We start from the raw sequence: 20,427 nt of genomic DNA, 5'->3' as shown, positions 1-20,427 counted from the left end.
TATATAGGCAGAGTTTTCTCTGAAGATAACAGTTTCCACAAGGACTTTTAGAAGAAGAGTTCTGGTTTTTTGGCTCTAACCCAGAAAATAAATTTGCACTCTCTTGTGTGCCTGCCTTCCTCTATTAGATAAGGTAAGGAGATGTATGGACCCACAGGGAATTAGCTGCAAGTCTCCCTTCTGGTCAGAGGTAAGGATATCAAAACAACAATCAACACCAGGAGCAGAAGACAGAATTAAATATAATTAATTTGAACAGAGAATGAAAAAAATTAGGTAAATACATGACTTGCAAGGAAGAAACCTGCTAAGCCATATTAGTGCTTAATATCTGACTGGGAATTAGTAGACTGCAGTCTATTCCCGGTTCTGCCACCAACTCTCTCTATGACCTTGGGCAAGTCACTTCACATCTCTGTGCTTCAGTGTCCCCCATCTGTGAAATGGGGAAAATGATATTTACCAGCCTTTACAAATGCACTTGGTGATCTATAAATGAAACATGCAAGTATTTACACTACTATAAAAACTCACCGCTAGAACTCCCAGGAGTGCTGAACTGGGAGGCATCCAGGAACTTCCAAGGTGCAGACAAATTAGTCACGTCAATAAGAGGTACGGGAGAGGCATCCTTCACAAGTGAACTGGGCAGAGGAAAAAAGCAAACCAACAGCTTCAAATACATTAACATACTATTGTTATTTATTATGGTAGCACCTAGGGACCCCAATCATTGACCAGGATCTTATTGTGCTAGACACTATAAAAACACTTAACGTGGACAGTCCCAGCCCAGAGAAGCTTACAATCTAAGTATAAGACAGGAGACAACAATTGGATACGAAGAGAAAGGGAGAATACAAGGAAACAATGAGACAGAGGAGTCACTAGCATTGCAAGCACATTTAAAAAGACAAGCAACTGAGGAAACCAGAGCCCTGATCCCACAACCAGATGCACAACGGCAGCCCTTCCCCAAATAAAGCCTCACTGATTTAATATGTATCCATGCCCACCTGTGTGGCTCTAGCTGCACTATCAGGACCTAAACAAATTGGATTTTGCTTCAATATAAATGAAACATGCAATTTTATGCAAGAATGCCCTCAGTGCATTCTTCAGAGACCTCAAGACTTTTGATGTACTGTTTTATTGAGGGTTTTTTCTTGGTTATTTTAAAGGGCCTTCTTCCAGCCCTGACAAAATGAAGTCTTGCTAAAATTATGGTATATAGGCATTAAATAGCTGACTACGATCTGGGAGCCTAACCAACCAGTCAGGCAACCAAATGTGCTCCTAGGAGGAATAAAGTCCACTTCCACACCTTCTTCTAAGCAGCTGTCTTTGCATGGAAATCTCCTCCCAGCCCACTCCACAACATCTTACCCCCTCTTCCAAATCACAGCTCAGCACCCCCACATACATGTACATTCACGTCTTCCATGAGACCTATTACCTAGAAAAAACGGTACTTACTACTTTCTGCAATAAATTAATATTTATTTGTCAAGAGTGTATCAAGCTGCCCAACCACATAAGGAAAGCAAGAGGCTGGATGAGGCAGGGGAAACATGAACAAAAAATAATTGTAAAAGAAGCAAAGAATGCTCCTGTAATGAGATTGCTACGTTATCTTAGGGGCCAACACACTTACTCAACACCTACTAATCAAGGCCTAAGCCTACCAGCCTGTGCGAAAACCATACCCCCACGATTCAAAGGAATTAAAAAGTTGCACGTCAGTGTAGTGAAATTAACGACAATATATTCAATGATTTATATTGCAATAGCATCCTGAGATCTCAATCAGGATCAGACCCAACTGTGCTAGGCGCTGTTCTGTCATCAAGTGACAGACCGTCCCTGCCCCAAACAGCTTACAATATAAACAGCGATGAGGTGCGGCAGGAGGGTGTGTGGTAAAAGTAAGAAAGGAGAGCAGGAAAGAGATAAAGGTCCCTGTAGCAGGAACACAGAACTGTAGTTTATCGGCAAGTGTATATATGCAGGCAGCAAGCGTTGTGTTTGTTTTTAATTAATGGGCTGAATGAGCAAGAGACTATGATGACTCATTAACAAGCCTGCTGCCTAGAAATTTCAACTTCAATCAACTTTCTATTTAATAATTTGTTTAATGTAACTGACTGCGCCCCCTCTATTTTGATTAACCCTTCTTACCATTCCTCGCTTCACTACACTATCCTTTTTTCTCCCCTCAATAAATCATAATGCATCTTTTCTCTGTGTAGTTTTCTGTGTGTTCCCTCTTCCCTCCTAATCACTCTGTCTCTTTGCTTCCCTACACTATTTTCTCTCAGTTCAGAAGAATTCTCTCCCCCCCAACTCCTCCAGAATACTTTACTTCTCTTTTCTAGCTTTTCCCATCCATCTCTTCCCACCAACCCAGCCTCCGCATACACAGGGATTGAATTACTAATCAGACAAACAACAACTAGAGGACTAAAGCTGATGAGGTACCTCAATCCTCAGAAGCAGCACCCAGGTGAGAAGCTACCACCCGTTACCTCACTCAAGTTGCTGTCCCCAGACTCTGCTAAGAAGCTCAAACTCCATAACCTCCAACTAGATGCTGTATGATTAGTCTGAAGCTTCCCCCCCTCAGGCTACTGGAAGAGAGGAGGAAAACATGCTGCTCTCTCTCTCTCTCTGTTCATCCCCTTGCCCCCACCACAGCCTCCTGGATACTGCACAGGGATGGGGAATATCTACTTATCTATCCCTCCCCCAACCTCTATTTTTATGTCCTCCTCCCTACTGAACAATTATAGTGGTCTGCCTCTGTTGCTACTTATAGCATTCCTGAACACGTAGCAGAGTGAAACTGCCCTGATTGCCAATGTTACTGCTACCCCACAGGATTACAAATAGCAGCAGTGAAGACTGACAACACTCTGGCCAGTTCTCATCGTGCCACAGCTTGGGAATGTCTGAGTAGCAGCAGCAGCACCGGAGCAGTCTGTCTGCAGGCTCAAGAAGGCAGCATAAACTCGTAGACTTTAAGGTCATAAGGGACCATCATTAGATGATTTTATTCACAACCACTTGAGCTAGAAATATTTTCCTCCCTAATAAAAGGTTAGAATCTGCAGAAGATGATAGCATTTTCTCCAGAAAGCCTCCCTACTCACCAAGGGAGAAAGTGGTTCCCTCACACACACCCCAAGTCCTAAGTTAACACTACCTGAAACCAACCTTATTTTCCCTTTCTCCTTGTTCCGTTGTCCCACACGGTTAGTAGATTTGATGTACAGATGACGGTGCAATTCATCTATTAGAACTAAATGCATGTTCATCTTCTTACTGTGAAGCTCTAGCCTCAGATCACTCAGTCCCTCCACCTGAAGAAGAGGGCCCTCTAACGAGTCCACCGCCGATACCTGGGGAAAAAATTAAATCAATATGACAAATTTTTATCATGTTACTGAATTTTATTAAATACTAAAACAGGGCTCCACTCTCATAATCCCTAACTATTCCTCAATATCCTCAACCCCCTTGTTTCCTTTGGTCGAAGAGAAATGACTTCTGTTCTTTCTGGTACATATCAACACCACAGTGAGTGATAGCCATAATGTTATTTAAAGCAGACACAAATTCAAAATAAGAAAAATATATTTATAATTTTTTTCTTTTAAAAAAAAAAAAAAAAACACAAGTCAACTTGTAAAAATGACAGTTACAAAAAAAATCACTGTGATGAGCACCTTCGAACTTCCCATCAGATATATGTGTGAAAGAGAATCTAGCCTGAACATCGTTTGTTCAACAAAACCAGGGCACAGAGCTTCTTGAAATATGTTTAGCAAGTAACAAGACTGAAAATATTGTGCAGTAATAGCTGGTCTTAAGTCTGCTTGCTCTTCTTATAATAGTGACTTGTCTCACATCTGTTACACAATTAAACCTTCCGAAACTTCAAAGAGCATTCACACCTTTTCCATTATATAGACAGAGGAATCAGATGTGAAGATTTTAGTTCACTTGCCCAAGGTGCTGCAGTGACTCAGTAACACAGCAGAAAATGGAACTCAGGAGTCCTGCATCTCCCGGTCCCCTATTCTAAATGTTAAACCATGTAAGTCTAATTACATGGGAACCACAGGGATTGCTGTTTGCCAGAGGCTGGGAATGGCTGATAGGTAATCATCAAGTGATCCATCCTATTCTATTCATTCCCTCTGAAGCACCTGCCATTGGCCACTATCAGAAGACAGGATACTGGGTTAGATGGATCTTCGGTCTGATCCAGTATGGCCATTCTTACGTTTTTAAAAGTACTCTGAGCCAGCAAGATCTTCTAAGAGGTTACTCTTTTTGGTTTAATTAATATATAATTTCAGAATGAAAAAAATGTTTTCCCTAATTATAAGACTTTAATAAAGTGACAGGCAGCAGCTTAAACTGGCATAATATAGATAGCTTCTCCCACAAAACTCTGCCACTGCACTTCAAGAAACACCCAATGGGCACTAGAATAAGATCCCTAACTAATTTCCAGTTGCACCCTAAAAATTAATTTGACCACAAACCTCTGAGAATGACAAATTGGTAGGTTAAAGGAACACTGTCAATTTACATTTGGCTCAACATTTACATTTTGTAAAGCCGAGCTTTTATAAAATCTATGTCCAACAGAAATGTTTCTGCAATTCTTTTGAATGGCACAGAGAGTACATTTACAAAAGTACGCGGACCATAACAAGCTGGGAGGGGTTGCAAGTGATTTGAAGAAGAGAATTAAAATTTAAAATGATCTGGACAAACTGGAAAAATGATCTGAAGTAAAGGGGTGAAATTCAATAAGAACAAATGCAAAATACTCCACTTAGGAAGGAACAGTCAGTTTCACACATACAAGATGGGAAATAACTACCTAGGAAGAAGTATTGTGGAAAGAGATCTGGGAGCCATAATGGATCACAAGCTAATTATGAGTCAACAGCGTAACACTGTTGCAGAAAAAGCAAACATCATTCTAGGATGTATCAGCAAGAGTGTTGCAAACAAGACACCAGAAGTAATTCCTCCATTCTACTCCACGCTGATAAGGCCTCAACTGGAGTATTGTGTCCAGTTCCAGGTGCCACATTTCAGGAAAAATGTGGACAAATTGGAGACAGTCCAGAGGAGAGCAACAAAAATGACTTAAGATCTACAAAATATGACCTATGAGGAGAGCTTGAAAAAACTGGGTTTGGTTAGTACAGAAAAGAGAAGACTCAGGAGGGACATGATAATAGTTTTCAATTACATAAAAGATTGTTACAAGGAAGAGGGAGAAAAATTGTTCTTGTTAACCTCTGAGGATAGGACAAGAAGCAACAGGCTTAAATTGCATCAAGGTAGGTTTAGGTTGGACATTAGGAAAAAATTCCTAACTGTCAGGGTAGTTAAGCACTGGAACAAATGCCTTGGAGGTTGTGGAATCTCCATCACTGGAGGTTTTTAAGAACAGATTAGACAAACACCTGTCAGGAATGGTCTGGTTATAACGTAGTCCTGCCTTGAATCCAGGGGACTGGACTAGATGACCTACTGAGGTTCCTTCCAGTACTACACTTCTATGATTCTATGAATTCAGAGAGCGACCATTATTTTTTAGTGTTTGAAATCTACACACCGCAGCACTAAAAACCTGAAAGTGGCTAGCAACAAAAGTGAAACTTATTCCATAGACTTTAATCATCCAAGCTGAAAGACATGCAAACATAAAACAGCATAAAGAGAAACGGATTGAATTTTTAAAATCTCTCTCTTAATAATCTAAGCTGTTAGTAAAATAAGTGAAGACATTTGCTTACAGCACCGAATTTAAATTGGCAGTGTTCCTGTCAGCTAGATATTAAAAATGAAAAGCAAGTAGATTCAGTAATCAGACAGCCAACCTAAGGTTTGATCCCTTAATAAATATTAACAGATACTGACCGCTCATAGGCCAACTATGTACTGGTTTAATTACCCCAACATCCAGAATTGCCTTGAAGCAGCCTTCAGCCATTCAGGTCTTTTACGTTAATAATAAAGAAGTTTATAAAAAGAAACTGGACTTCTCTGCCATCTGACAGACTTCCCCAAGAAGTCCATAACTGTGAAATTTGCTCCCTTTCATGGATGAAAGCCTTTGGGGTACAATTTAAGGCATATCTCCTTAGCTAGGCAGTTTCCCAGTTTTTTGGTTTCTGCAGCCAGACGTTAGAGGACTTCATAAGTGCATGGCTGTAGTTTGTGATGTTCTGTTCTGCCGGACCTGTGTTATAGGACTTACGCCTGCATTATTGTTGAACTGTGTATGGTGCCCAGGTACTACGGCAATGCACACAAAATCAAAGTAATTAAATATTAAAATTCTATTTTTAAAGGAAAGACTCTGCCAGGTCTTTGCTAAATACCATAGAATCCCTCCATTTTTACCAGCTGACAGCCACCTGAGTCATTATACATAGTGGCCATCACCCCTTGGTTAGGAGGGACTAGAGGAAACTCCCTCTTCTGCTAATCAGTGTTAGGGAAGGGCCTGCAGCCATTCTAAGTAAGATTTTGTGAATGAGAGGTAGTCATATTTTGATAGAAAGGATAGAAGTGGTGTGCATTGTCTGCCCAAAAGGCTTGATCCTTTGAGGTACTCAGAGTCCTTAACATCCCATGACTTCAATGAAAGCTGGGGGTACTAGGTATTGCTCATTTAACCAGATCAAGAACAAATTCAGGATGACTTAAATGAACAAACAGAGGTGCTGAAAGGATTAGGAACTGGGAAGAGAGTGGGATGCAGCGAGAAAAGAAGAATTACAAAGTGTTTTGAAAGCTGACACTCTACTTCTCACTCACATTGCTGGTCTCCTTTCTTCTTGCTCTTAAAAAAATTGACCATGCACAAAACTAAACTATTATATCAACATAAAACTCTCAAGCAAATCTTTAGAAAAACAAACGGAATAGTCAACTATTTCCTGTGTTAATAAAAAACGTCCATATACATTTACTTTTCCTCTTTGGTGAAAAATACAGGAATTTTTTTTTTTTTTTTTTTTTGAAATGGCATTTGTGACACTTCATATTTGCAGTTAGACATGCTGGAGAGTTACACCCTTGATAATGACACTTTCACAGTGACTGAATTCTAGAGGTAAACAACACAGTCAAGGTGCAATGTCATGCAGGCTTTGAGCTTTTTAACTAGCCCTGCCACACTTCAGCAAACCCCTTTTTATTGTTAATTGCCAAGTCATAAGAGGCTAATGGGGAAAGCTTTTATTTAAAGAACAGTTTTGGTCAGAAAAAATAAATATGGGCCTGATTCAGCTCCACTGATGCTAATGTACAGACTCCTATTGACTTCAGTGGGTGTTGGAATAAACCCTTTGTAAAAAAAAACCAGCATCTTCTAAAGCCTTTTCCTTGTGTGACTGCAAAGTTTCACATAAAGAAGCATTTATTCCTGTTAGTACTTCAAAGGCCATGAACTTACAGAAAAGCAAGCTGGATTCTATTCTAGTTAGCCCATCAAAAATGGTTGGGAGTGAGTAAAATTAGACCAATAAAAAAAATATGGAACACATTAAATGGATTAAAAATTGGCTAACTGATAGTTCTCGAAATGTAAATGTAAATAGTAATTGTGTAATAGTAAAAATGTAAATGTAATTGTAAATCATCATCAAGCAGATTTTTTTTCTCCTGTGGACACACAGGTATTGGTTTGTGGTCCTATGTTACTTAATAATTTTATCAATGAGCTAGAAGAAAACAAAATCATTACTAAAAAAGTTTGCAGAGGACACACAGATTTAGGAAGTGGCAAATAATGAAGAGGCCAGGTTGCCAATACCAGGCAATCCAGACATTCTGATAATCTGGGCACAAACAATGGCATTTTAATATGACCAACTGTGAAGTCATATGTGTAGAACCAAGAATGTAGGCCATACTACAGGATGGTGAACTATCGTGGGAAGCAGAGACTCTGAAAGTGACAAGGGATACGTGGTGGATAATAAGCTGAACATGAACTCCCAGGGCAATGCTGTGGTCAAAAGGGATAATGAGATTCTTGGATATATAAACAGGGAACATTGAGCAGAAGAAAGATTCTATTACCTCTGTATCTGGCATTGGTCCAACTGCTACTAAAATACTGTGTCCAATTCTCGTATCAACAGCTCAAAAAGGATGTTGATATGTTGGAGAGGATTCAGAGAAGGGCCATGAGAATAATTAAAGAATTGGAAAACATGCTTTTATAGTGGGAGGCTCAAGTACCTTGAGCTATTTGGCTTAATAAAGAGAAAGTTAAGGGGTTACTTGCTTAATCTATACATACCTGACTGGGGAACAAATATGTGATAGAGGGCTCTCCAATCTAGCAGACAAAGAAATGACAACATCCCATGTCTGAAAATTGAAGCTAGACAAATCCTGACTAGAAATAAGGTGCAATTTTTAAAAAAAACAGTAAGGTTAAATACTCATTGGAACAAGTTACCAAGGGTTGTGGGGGGTGCTCCATCACTGGAAATTTTTAAATTAAGATTGGATATTTTCCTAAAAGATATGCTCTATTTCAAACAGAAATTAATACAGAGAAATCCTATGGTCTGTGTTATGCAGGAAGTCGGATTAGATCATCACAATGGTCCCTTCAGGCATTATAAGCTCTGCATCTATGAGGATATTAGAGTTTTATTCCCTGCTGTACCACTGACTCATTGAGTGGCCTTGGGCATGTCACTTACACTACTTTTATCTTATCCACTCACAGAATGATTATAATACTTACCAAACTCACAGGGGTTTTCACAGGTGTAAATGGAAATTGGGAGCCTACACTTTTTATGATTCTGCCTTTGTCTAAAAAAGTGACCCTTTTAATAAATAAGCACAACAACTTTCCTAATAAAAATGTACTACAAGTTCTTAAAATGTTTTGATCCTTTGCAGGTTAGGGTCAATCTCATGATCTTCAATCTCAGAATTATAATTAGATCTGAACATATTCCTCCTCCTTTTCCACGTAAATTACAAATTTTTGTTGTTGGGTCCTGTCCCCTCCTTAAAGCTACTACACATATCTCCACTGGTTGATGAATGGTGCAATCTTCCAGCAAGAGAACATAGTGGATTTTGCCACAGGAATCAATAAAGCCCAACACATCTGTCCAGATGCCAACCCAACTGAACATTCTGAATCTTGAAATTATATTTTTAATATAAATTCCTGATTCTGTAGCTCTCTGCTGACAGCAAAGAGAAGAAAGCCAGACCAAAGAGGAGCATGCATGTAGTACCCTCAATGGTAAGCCGAATTTGTCTGTGTGCCTGGTCCCATTCTTTAAAAGAAGGCTGTATCCATTTTGCAAGGCATTCTCCTCTCCATGAATAAACTGAGACCCATATTTCAAAACTAGGGATTTTACAATACACCTACTTTAAAACTGGAGGCAGCCATTTGGCTAACAGATACTAACTGTACAAAACCCTACTATCCAGACCACCGCATGATCTGAATCCCTTTCTTGTCCCCCATGTACCTCATTCAGATAACACAGAGGTTCAGCAAAGACTGAGCAAAGGATTGCGAGGAGGAAAATGATGAGGACAAGCCCCTGGCCATGGGGGAGGCCACCCTGCTACTGAATGATGCCTACAGCAGTGCAGAGAGCCTGCTCCAGCCCCGCTGCCAAGGGCGTATGTGAGCAGGAACAGAAAGCGGAGCTGCAAAGGGCTCCATGTGCTGCCACAGAGTCAGTGACCTCCGATCCCAGTAAGCATAAAGTGCAGGGAAGGCTTTGGTCATGCTGTGGCAGATTCTTGGCCAAAGCACTCAACACCTGCAGGGATGAGGCATCCCAGGAATGAGTGTGCGGGGCAGAACACAGAGATAGGATTGTGAAGAGGAGGATGAGCCCTCAGTCACAAGGGAGGCCACCCTGGTGTTTTATGGCTCCTGCCCCTTCTATTATCCAAACTCCCAATTAACCAAATAAAATTAATGTCCCCCATGCCATTAAGATAATTAGAAGCATACTTGCTTTGTAATGCTGGCATTGTTTAATACTGAAGCAAGTATTATTATTTATTTGTACTGCAGTACCACCTAGGAGCCCCAACCGTGAACCAAGACCCCGCTATGCTAGGTGCTGTACAAACACAGAACAAAGAGACTAACTTTTAAAATTATCAGACACGTAGATGAATACGATTTGTTAGAGAAGAGTCAACATGGTTTTGGAAAGGAAAATCATGCCTCACCAATCTCTTAGAATTCTTTGGTGGGGGAGGGTCCAACAAACAGTGACCCAGTGGATATAGTGGACTTTCAGAAAGCCTTTGATAAGGTCCCTCTCCAAAAGACTCTTAAGCAAAGTAAGCAGTTATGAGATAAAAGAGAAGGTCCTCTCATGGTTCAGTTGCTGGTTAAAAGATAGAAAACAAAGGGTAGAATGGAGATAGATAAATAGCAGAGTTCCCCAGGGATCTGTACTGGGACCAGTGATGTTCAACATATTCATAAATGATCTAGAAAAAGGGATAAACAATCAGGTGACAAAATTTGCAGAGGATACAAAATTACTCAAAATAGTCAAGTTCAAAGCTGACTGAGAAGAGTTACAAAGAGATGAGAGAATACTGGGCTAGATGGACCAGTGTTTACAATCTAAATAACACTTCAGTTTTGGTTCTGAAGTTTCATATGTTAAATATGTGAGCGTTTTGGATCTTTTTTAAATTCAGTAGCAGTAATGTCTTATAGACTTCTTTCAGAGGAAAAACAGAATTGATGTCCTAGCCACAAGCAGTCTAAGAAAAATGGGGGGGGCGGGGGAGGGGAGGAATTAATCCTAGTGAGTTCAGTGATCTAGTTCAAACTCAGAGTGTACAGATCTAAATTGCCTCTACAGTTTCAGAATTGGTTGTTATTCTTCACTTCCTCTCTTAGAATATTGGTGCGGCTTTTCTGAATGTTACTTTGTCTCATCCCAGAGGTATCTGGTTTTCAGAGAAGGATGAAGGAATTATGCATGTATTATTATATAGATAAATAAATAACTTTGAGATCCTTTCAGATGAAAGATGTTATATAAAATAGCAATGAAACCAATAGTCAGCCACAGTGACCAAAAAATGGTGTCTGAGACACACCACCACAATATCTCCCTACACTTAGAATAGGATACAATTGTGGTTGCTGAGTAAGCATTGGTATTATAAAGGCAACCAGAAAGTTATAAAAGCATCTTGAAAGACTTATCAAATCTTCTGTCAAAGTACATTGTAAAATGCTTTATTCAAAATTCTGCATTCATGTGGTCAATGGCAGAAACAGTGTGCTTTTGTGGAGTACTAAATTTATCCCATAAATGAGCTAAGGAATTTAGCTCTCTATTTGTGAGAGGTGAAGCCATGAGAGCTTGATGTCATGGGATTGTTTCCATTTACGAGCAGCACAGCTATTTTGTAAAATGACAGGACTAATGTTCTTTCGGCTGTAGTGTCGATAAAGAACAGACATTAGATTCCCCACCCCTCAAGCTTTGTTTTTTCTAACCTCCTCCCTTATCACAATAATGACTCAAACCCCAAATTAAGGACACAATTAATACTTAGTCCTTACATACTGCTCTTCATCAAAGGAAATGAGAACTAACAATAGCTAGAAAACATGCCGTGTGAACAATTTTTTTTTCAAAATTTCATTTTAACCTAAGTTTTCTAACCAGCTCTAAATTGACCCTAAATGTTCTCTTAAGAAAACACATTTCTCAGCAAAATTTCACACTTGGAAACAGAGTTAAAAGATGAGAGTTGGGGAGGAGAAATGCTATAAAATACAAAATGTTAGTTTTCCATCATTTATGACGGATGGTCAAAAAGGTCACAGTTCCTGGAGGTTCATGAGAACATGGGGTTGGGCACCGCACATCAGGTCCTTCTTTGGGCAAGAAGAAATACAAATAACGGATGGTCAGAATGGGAGTAGGGACTGAACACTAAGTTTATATTTGGGACAGGTCTATTCACAGTTCAGAGGTCACTTGGTATATTAACACAAAAAAGCAATAGCTGGATGAGAAACTATGGAGGAAAGGCGCATTGGAAAAATAATGGAAAGCATAAAAATGTCATAGCTCACAAGAGGTAAAAAAATAAGCCACACACAACAATACATAACAAAGGGGAAAAAACAGCTGAACTCTCTAAACAACATGGCAAATAAATATCAGCAACCTAGAAGGTTTTAACTGCCCAGTTGTACGAATAAAGACAATGCTGACATTTAAAAGGGAGAGCATTGATTTAAAAACAAACAAACAAGAAATTCAATTTCATAGGAGACAGGAAAGTAAAATGACTAAACAGATGGTTTAAATGTGTATGGCCAGATCCAAATTGGCATAGCTCCACCAAAGTCAATTTAGACCTGACTTACAACAGTGGGGGGTCTGACCTATAATGTTTGCCACAGTCAGCAAGAAAAGGTGGATGGGAACAGACAGCAAAAATCTCAGCAGTGAGAGACTATCAGACATAAAGGGAAAATATGGAGAGTGGCTTAATAATAAGGGCCATGATTCATGATTCCGGCTTGATAAAGCTGGGGCTGGGATGATTTAGTTGGGGTTGGTCCTGCTTTGAGTAGGGGGGTTGGACTAGATGACCTCCTGAGGTCCCTTCCAACCCTAATCTTCTATGATTCAGCAAAGCACATAAGCATGTGCAAAAACTAAGCGTGTAAGTAGCACCACACTAGATAAGTGATCCTCAAACTTTTCCCACCCGGGGGGGCGGGGGCAGCGGCGGCCTCAAAAACCAATTGCAGTTTCATGTTGTGAGTAAAGTTCATGGAAACAGGATTGTGGGATTAGAGCCACGGTATGATGCTGAGTAGAATAGGAGCTGGGAGGTTGCGGCTAATAAAACCCTAAAACTGACTGGGGTGTGCCTGAGTGCTGGTTCACCTATCCCCACTGCAGTCAGCTCCATAGGGGAATAGATTTTACCTCAGAAAGGAACACTGGGGCAGGTGAGGAAGCAAGAGAGAGGAGAAATGAGGTGCTGCTCAAGTTGGGGCAGACACAGAACAGGGTAACAGTAAAAGCAAGAGGAAACAGGCAGTGTTTCTCCATCCTTCTCCTTCACTCACTCCTGTGGGATTTTGTGGCCTATTTCTTATTTTATGAGGTGGAACTCAGCAGACTGCCCCTCCCCAACACACACACACAGCCCATCAGTGGGGTGAGAAAGACCAGAAATATATTATATATTGGTCTCAAAAGAAATATTTCCAAAGGTCCAAAACTGACCCTGCAACATTAACAAGTGAAGAGCAGAAATGAAAAGTTATAAAAGATTCAGTGCTAATGAAGATCTTACCTAAGGGAATATTTCAGAAATGGCTAAAGTCATCCGGAGAGAAAAACTAATGGGAATTTCCACACACAGACAAAAAGGGGAAGGAACAAATCAAGACTAAAGACTGAAATAAGTGGAACATGAACATACAACAGGAGGCAATGCTCAGGCGCGCAGGAGAACGGAGAATGAAATACCTTCATCCTCATTCAAACAGACAATATTAGAACAGCAGTTTGATAAAGGGAAACAAAGTAGATGTATTACTTACAAGCTGCACAGATCAACAAGTAAATATTACTTTGCATTTATACAACACCTTTTATCAAAGGTTTCCAGGGAGCTTTATATCCAGATAGCACCACAGAAATGCAGACACCCCAGCAGAAATAGGCAATGACCAACAGGTGCACATCACGCCGCACAACAGTGAGAAGGAGGGTGTTTAGTGGTTAAGAAAAGTGAGGAATTTTTAATGTCCTCACAGAGCAGATGGGCAGCTCAGTTTTTATGGAGTCATCTAAAGACCAATTACACTCTATTGTTTTACCTCCTGAGAATTAAGGGCTGAGAGTCAACCCTTTGATTATAGGGTCTATTGGTTTCATAGTATCATAGAAGTTAGACATCAAAGAGAACTATTAGATCACACAACCAAAATCATTGCTAAAGAAGTACTGTTTACGTATTATAATAGTTCTAGTTTTAAGATGACCCAAATGATAGCGCTACCACCACTTTCCCTGGGAGCATAAAGATCTCACCAGTAGGATGTTTTGCTTAAAATTAAGCTTAGATCTTCCCTTTCTCATTTTCTTGTTAGCACTCCTATATGCCGCCCCCCTCCCCAAATGTCCTACACTAACTGCTTTTCCTCCTTGATTTTACAAACATTTTAAGGTCTGTGTCCCTCATAAGCTGTCTCTTACCCCAGCTACGCGAACTTAGCTTTTTCAAATCTTTCCTCAATCCTTCCAGCCCCCTAGATCATTTTAGCTCCTATTGAACTCCTTCCAATCCAGCGATGCCTTTTTGTCATGAAGTGCCCGGGACTGCAAGTGCCAAGATGCTGATTCTCAGAGACAGAGTGCGTTACTACTGCTTTCCTGCTCTGTGGAACTATTAACTTCCTGTTCACTTGTATTCTAGCACAAAACCTTAATGGCAACCTCCAGAATGTTAATGAATAATAACTTTCCAAACGTAAGGAGTGTGTGACAGTCAAATGTACCAATCTATTGATACAAGAGTGTCTGAGGTAACACTAATGTTTTGTACTGGAGTACCAGTTTCAGGAAGAGGGGATGCATAAAGCTTTTCAGCATCTGTTGAAGGTGGATGTGAAAGCCTTATGCAGTGTGCTACCAACACTGTTGTAGGCACTGTGAAAGTAGCTAGGAATGTAAGACTTTTCACTTAACTTGTTATTCCCAAATTCAGATTTGATGGGATGTGTCCTGATTCAACCTTAGCTGTCACTAAGCAAAGTTTGAGTGTGCTATGTAGACTGCAAGATCTTTGGACCTGTCTGTACAATAACTAGCACAACAGGGCACCCATCACATATGGGACCTCACGTTCTTATTGTATTTCAAATAATTTTCTCCCAAGTCTATTGGCTTGCAATTTTCCAAGTTCCTCCTGTTGTTTTCAGCCCATATTTCTAATCCCTGTAGCTCCCTCTGTCCTGTTTCTCTATTGGCAATGGCATTTTCAACTCCTTTCAATTTACTATTGTTTGCAAATTTCACCAACGTTCCATTTACAGTAAATGAAGATGTCCTGTAAGACAAGAATTAACACCAATCTCTAGAGGTAACTATAGCTTGCTCCCCAAATGGGAACATTTTACATAGCCCTTTGTTTATGGACAGTTTAGCATAACCCTTGCATTCTAAGTGCTTCTGTCAAAGCTTTTCTGAAGGCAAGATTTCATGCAACATTGTGCCAAATTTACCCACTGGCAACTGGATTGATTTCAATGGAGTCACACTAGGTCACATTCATTCCAGGTGTATTAAATGCTTTACTAAAAATTCAAATATATATTAGGCTCCACTGCATCAAACACAAGCTGCTCATCTTCACTTTCAAGGCCTTTCATGGCCTATTCTACCCAGTATCTCTCATTCAGTACTGAAATGTCGACTCTTCCAATGTGGCCAATAATGCCAGCCTCCATCACCCACTTACCACGTTTCCTAACAAGCACCTCTTGGTGCTTTCTCCCATGCTGCCCTTCATATTCAGGAGCAGCTCCCTATAAACATCCACAAAACTAACACTTGATCCTCCTTCAAATCCCTCCTTAAAACTCTCAATTGCTGTGATGCCTCCAAAAGACTTGACAACGATTAGGCTGCTGGTTTGCTGGGACTGTGGCTTATCATGCTGACCAATATTATCTAATTGTTTCCTTGTATTGCTCCATCTATCTGCTTTTGTATTAGATAGTAATCGTATTTAGATAGTAAGTGCTTTGGGACAGGGACTGTCTTTTTGTTCCATATTTGTACAGCCCTAGCATAATGGGGGCCTAGTCCATGACTGCAGCTCCTGGGTACTATTGTAAAACAAATAAATAATAATATATCTCCTTTCCCTTCACCCACTAATTTTGTAGTTCTATTTTTAATATGCAATCAGGTTTGTCTGGCAAGATGTATGATTTATGTTGTTCCATTATTCTCTATATCTTGAATTATTTCTTTCTCTTAATAAGTGTTCCATTATTTACTAGGGAGAGAACTATGATTGTGAGATTCAGAATTAAAGAGAAGTAATTGCAGAAGCAGCGATTACTGCAAAAACATTACTACAGCAGCATTGTAAGAGAAATTAAAGTGGTTAATAATGTTGCAAAAACAGCCTTGATAAGTCAGCTTAATAAAAACTACCAAGGATTCCAATGGCAAAAGAAGGATTTTCATTCAATTAGAAAATGGATGGGGCTGGCTAGAAATTTAGCATCTATTTTTTTCTTGATCAACTGAAAGGGAACCATCACTAAATTTTTCCTTGTTAAACTGAAGATTCTTGCTCAAGACCTCTAAGTGATGGTAGGACTACTGTGTGTTGGAAGGATGTGACTGTAAGCCACAATGTTATCCGCTGTTTGGATGGTACATCCAAGAGGGGGATGTATCATTAGACAGACAGGGATGATTACCTCAAGCAAAGATCTATATTTTTCTTACTGTGTCTACAGTGTAATCAGTGGAGATCAAATTAAGTGTTCAGAAGTGCTCATTCTAAACCAAAGATTTGATCACGACTGTACTGGTGCCCCCCTTTCACAGGAAGTCATCGTGTAGACCCAGCAGATTCTCACAATTAAAAACAGGATGCTGGCTACCTCCATTCCACCTTCATTACCGCATGCTTTTTATTTAATAAACCTTCATCATCTTAAATGAATGGTTGTTATTAGTTGAGCTAACAGCCAAATGATAATACTCCAGAGAGATATCAGTGCTTGTTGGTGCATTAACTAAGAGAATGGAGGGGCTGAGGTCAAGCATGTGTTAATGCAAATGAGGCAATATTAGGCACTAACAGTTTAATGCAATAGACTCCCTCAGATAATGGAATTCACTGGATAAAAGGAATGAGATGAAGTTATTGATAGTATATTAAGGGAAAAAAGGATAAGATGTTACAAAAGGAAAGAAACACTCCACTTATTAATTTCTACCTTCAAATATCTTTAAATCTATCGTAGATAATTACAGAAACTGAAACAGGATCAGAAAATTGAATTAACGAGAAATACAAAAACAGAATTTCTTTCCAGCTCAGTTCTAACACTTAATAATTAGCACTAATGCCTTTTATAAGGAACTTAAAGTACCCTCCAAAACCTAATAAATTAAGTCTTATAATGTCCTTTTGAGATAAACAAGTAATACAAACAACATCTTAGTATTAATAATATATCCATTTAGCATATGAGGTCACTGAGGCACAGCAGAGCCAGGGCCAGAAATCGGAACTAGAAGTATACTTCAATTATAAGCTCCTTGAAGCAGAAACCAGCTTTTTGATCTGTGCTTTTACAGCACCTAGCCCAATGAGGTTCTAATCCATCACTAGAACTCCTAGAAACTATGGTAATACAAAATAATAAATAAGAATAAGAACTCATTACTTCCATACTCATGTGCTAATTACCAGAACATATTGTCAGTAAACATCAGCTATAATAAAAATAAATAAATAACTTGTTTCCTTCCTTACCCCAGTCAAATCCTATAGCTATTACCAATGAGCAGACCTAGGATTCAGATATCTCAGCATATGGATGCAGACAGTGAACTCAGCATATATCAGCACAATCGAAAATGACTTAATTTAACTGCAAATTAGGCTCCCATTCAGAACGAATGATCTTAGGCTGAATGCTTTTAATCAAATACAATAATAAATTGTCAACTCCACAAGCTCAATTCTAGAGTCTAAAACTGAAGTTTGTTGCCAACAATGTGACCTGCCTTCAAGAAGTAAGTCTAGCTCTCAAGGGAAATCTTGGATGCTATTATTCACCTTAGAAAGCAGAAAGGGAGAGCTATGTACTTCTTTCACTGGCACAAGGAAACCGAAAACAGGAGCACTTAATGTTTGAAGAAAAAAACGTAACAAAAAGCTAACTCCTGACCCAATGCGATGAGGACATCATCTAATCTCTACCCCATCCACAACTTTTAAGTCTTGTGGCAAAACTTCCACAGAATAGAGAGAAAGGATGTTCTCATCGTTTAGGCACTCGATAGAGACCTAGAAGATCTGAGTCTGCCGCAGACTCTTTGCAACCCGGGACAAGTCACCTAGCCGCTCCTGTCTCATCTGAAAAGCAGAGGGAAATAAATAGTTTTCCCTACTTCCCAAGGGTGCTATAAAGATAAATTCACTTATAATCGTAAGGCATTCAGACACTTGTATGGAGGCCATATAAGGAAATACAATAATAAAACAAACTCCCAGAGAGCACGCTGGTGAGGTTTACAGTAATCAAAGCAAAGCAGGATGCTGAAAAGAAATCCATCCTCGCTGCTAGCCTAATTATGTAACATTAGTGTGCTTTGTTAAACAGCTGGTCCACTCCACCATAGCTGTAGCTGTGCTCTAGTGCCAGGGAAGCAGATGTGTGTAAATATACAGTTCATCAAGTGGTTTGGGATTCCTGTTAACGAAATGAGCTTTATCAATATAAATATTAAACACAAAAAACGATGTTAAAAGGATAGCAGGGCTGCACAGTCAGCCATTAAGAAGTTAGGAAATGCCAGATTCAAGGTTGCCTGTACAATCTTAATTTGGTCCCTGTGTGGCTTTAACATTATGATACAGTCTATTACATGATGACATGCTGTTTGTTCTTCTTTAGTGTGTCATTTCCTAGGTTTAAAAAAAACTGAAAAAACAAATTCCATCATGTGACATCATATTTACATCAGCAGGGTTGGAACCTCTACAGCCGCAGCACGGACCTCTGCCACTTGAGCTAACAGAGGAACTGACAGCAGTAGTATGCTGTCATCCTCTATGTGGGTCAACACTACAGCAGGATGAGCTGCACACTTTGCTGCTCTGCTTCAGAGATATTTGCTGGCAGCAGAGGAATAATGAACTCCGGAATCATGGGTTCTCTTCCAAGCTCTAGAAGGGAATGTGCTCTATTTGTCAGACACTTCTGCCCCTGCTTTCCCCAAACTTAAGAAAATAAGAACAAAAGAATGGCCATACTGGGTCAGACCAATGGTCCATGTAGCCCAGTATCCTGTCTTCCGACAGTGGTCTATGCCAGGTGCTTCAGAGGGAATGAACAGAACAGGGCAACTGTGGAGTGATCCAGACCCTGTCATCCAGTCCCAGTTTCTTGCAATCGGAGGTTTAGGGACACCCAGAGCACAGGGTTGCATTCCTGCTAGTAGCCATTTGTGGACCTATCCTCTATCAACTTTTCTAATTCTTTTTCTTCTTTCATATGGTGAAAAATTCTAGGTAGCAACGATTACAAATTTATATCTAGGTTTGTAGCCAACATGTTGCTGCTACAATGAGCTGGTGAATGCTGTTCAGGCCCTCAATGAAAGAATGAAGGGGACACTCAGATATGATGTGCACCATCATCTGTGATTGGTGACCACGGTCGCATACAAGTGTTTGCCTCATTTTCCATTTAAAGAGGGTTTGTCCACATCTCCCATGAGATGCCATGATGCGATTCAATCTGCTCCAGTCTTTCCAACACAAATCAAAACCCAGTGGTTCCTTGGCAGGGTCAACAATGATCTGTTTATTTTGATTGGTCAAAATGCTCCACTGAGCCTCAGCCTCAGAGCTGAATGTAAGGATCTTGATGTAGTTCCATAGAGGGTTGTGGGATTTTAATCTTGTCTTTGGCCGGTTCTGCAGGTCATTGTGAAACAGGATCCTTTTTTTGCATTGACATGGTTAAAAAAGTGAGATGTCTGGGCAGCTTTTCTAATATCTAGAGGCTGGATGTGCGATAGGATTGGGAGACAGCCAACTAGAGTCTATTTGAGCATCCCTGATACTACGTGTGTGGTGTTATTGAGTTGAGTATCAAGGAGTTTAGTGCGACTATTGTGAGACCACACGAACACAGCATTCAGCTGCAGAAAGTACCAAGGCAATCATTTGTAGGTCCGTGGACTGGAGCCCCATGGTGTTCCAGTAAGATTCCTAATAAGCGCAACATGAGACCTGACTTTATCGCAGGCGTTCTTGAGGTGTTACCAGAAGGTCAAACTCCAGTCCAGCATAATGCCGAGTTAATTTGGATTAGCCTCAGGCCTGATGCTCTCACCACAGAAGTGCACATCAAGTTTGGTATTAGCCATTTTATTGTTCAGATGGAAAGCGATCATTCTTTTTTTAACACAGTTATACTTCATAACATCTTCTGGCAATAAGTTCCACAGATTGACAAATTTTACACTCGACGTTTCATAGTTTATGCTCCTTTCTATTTTCCTCGGTCAGATCTGAATTTTTAAAGAATGCTTTTTTGCCTCTAACTGCCTCTTTTACTCT

At 39.9% G+C, this 20,427-nt stretch overlaps 1 protein-coding gene across 8 annotated transcripts in view; it reads right to left on the bottom strand.

The window, feature by feature from the left end:
* Window positions 1-20,427, bottom strand: part of EXOC4 (exocyst complex component 4) — a 542,063-nt gene that overhangs the window by 492,972 nt on the left and 28,664 nt on the right. For all 8 annotated transcript variants that reach the window (XM_067534924.1, XM_067534925.1, XM_067534927.1 and 5 more), the window contains exons 4-5: window positions 3,214-3,398; window positions 535-644 (exon numbers count right to left, since the gene is read on the bottom strand). In XM_067534924.1, the coding sequence (XP_067391025.1) occupies window positions 535-644; window positions 3,214-3,398 (295 nt within the window). The remainder of the gene's footprint in view (window positions 1-534; window positions 645-3,213; window positions 3,399-20,427) is intronic.

The sequence above is a fragment of the Emydura macquarii genome, unplaced genomic scaffold (assembly GCF_026122565.2).
Source record: "Emydura macquarii macquarii isolate MOO-44397 ecotype Brisbane River unplaced genomic scaffold, CSIRO-AGI_Emac_v2 contig_3470, whole genome shotgun sequence".
Lineage (NCBI taxonomy): Eukaryota > Metazoa > Chordata > Testudines > Chelidae > Emydura > Emydura macquarii.
This window is presented reverse-complemented; position numbering and strand designations above follow the sequence as displayed.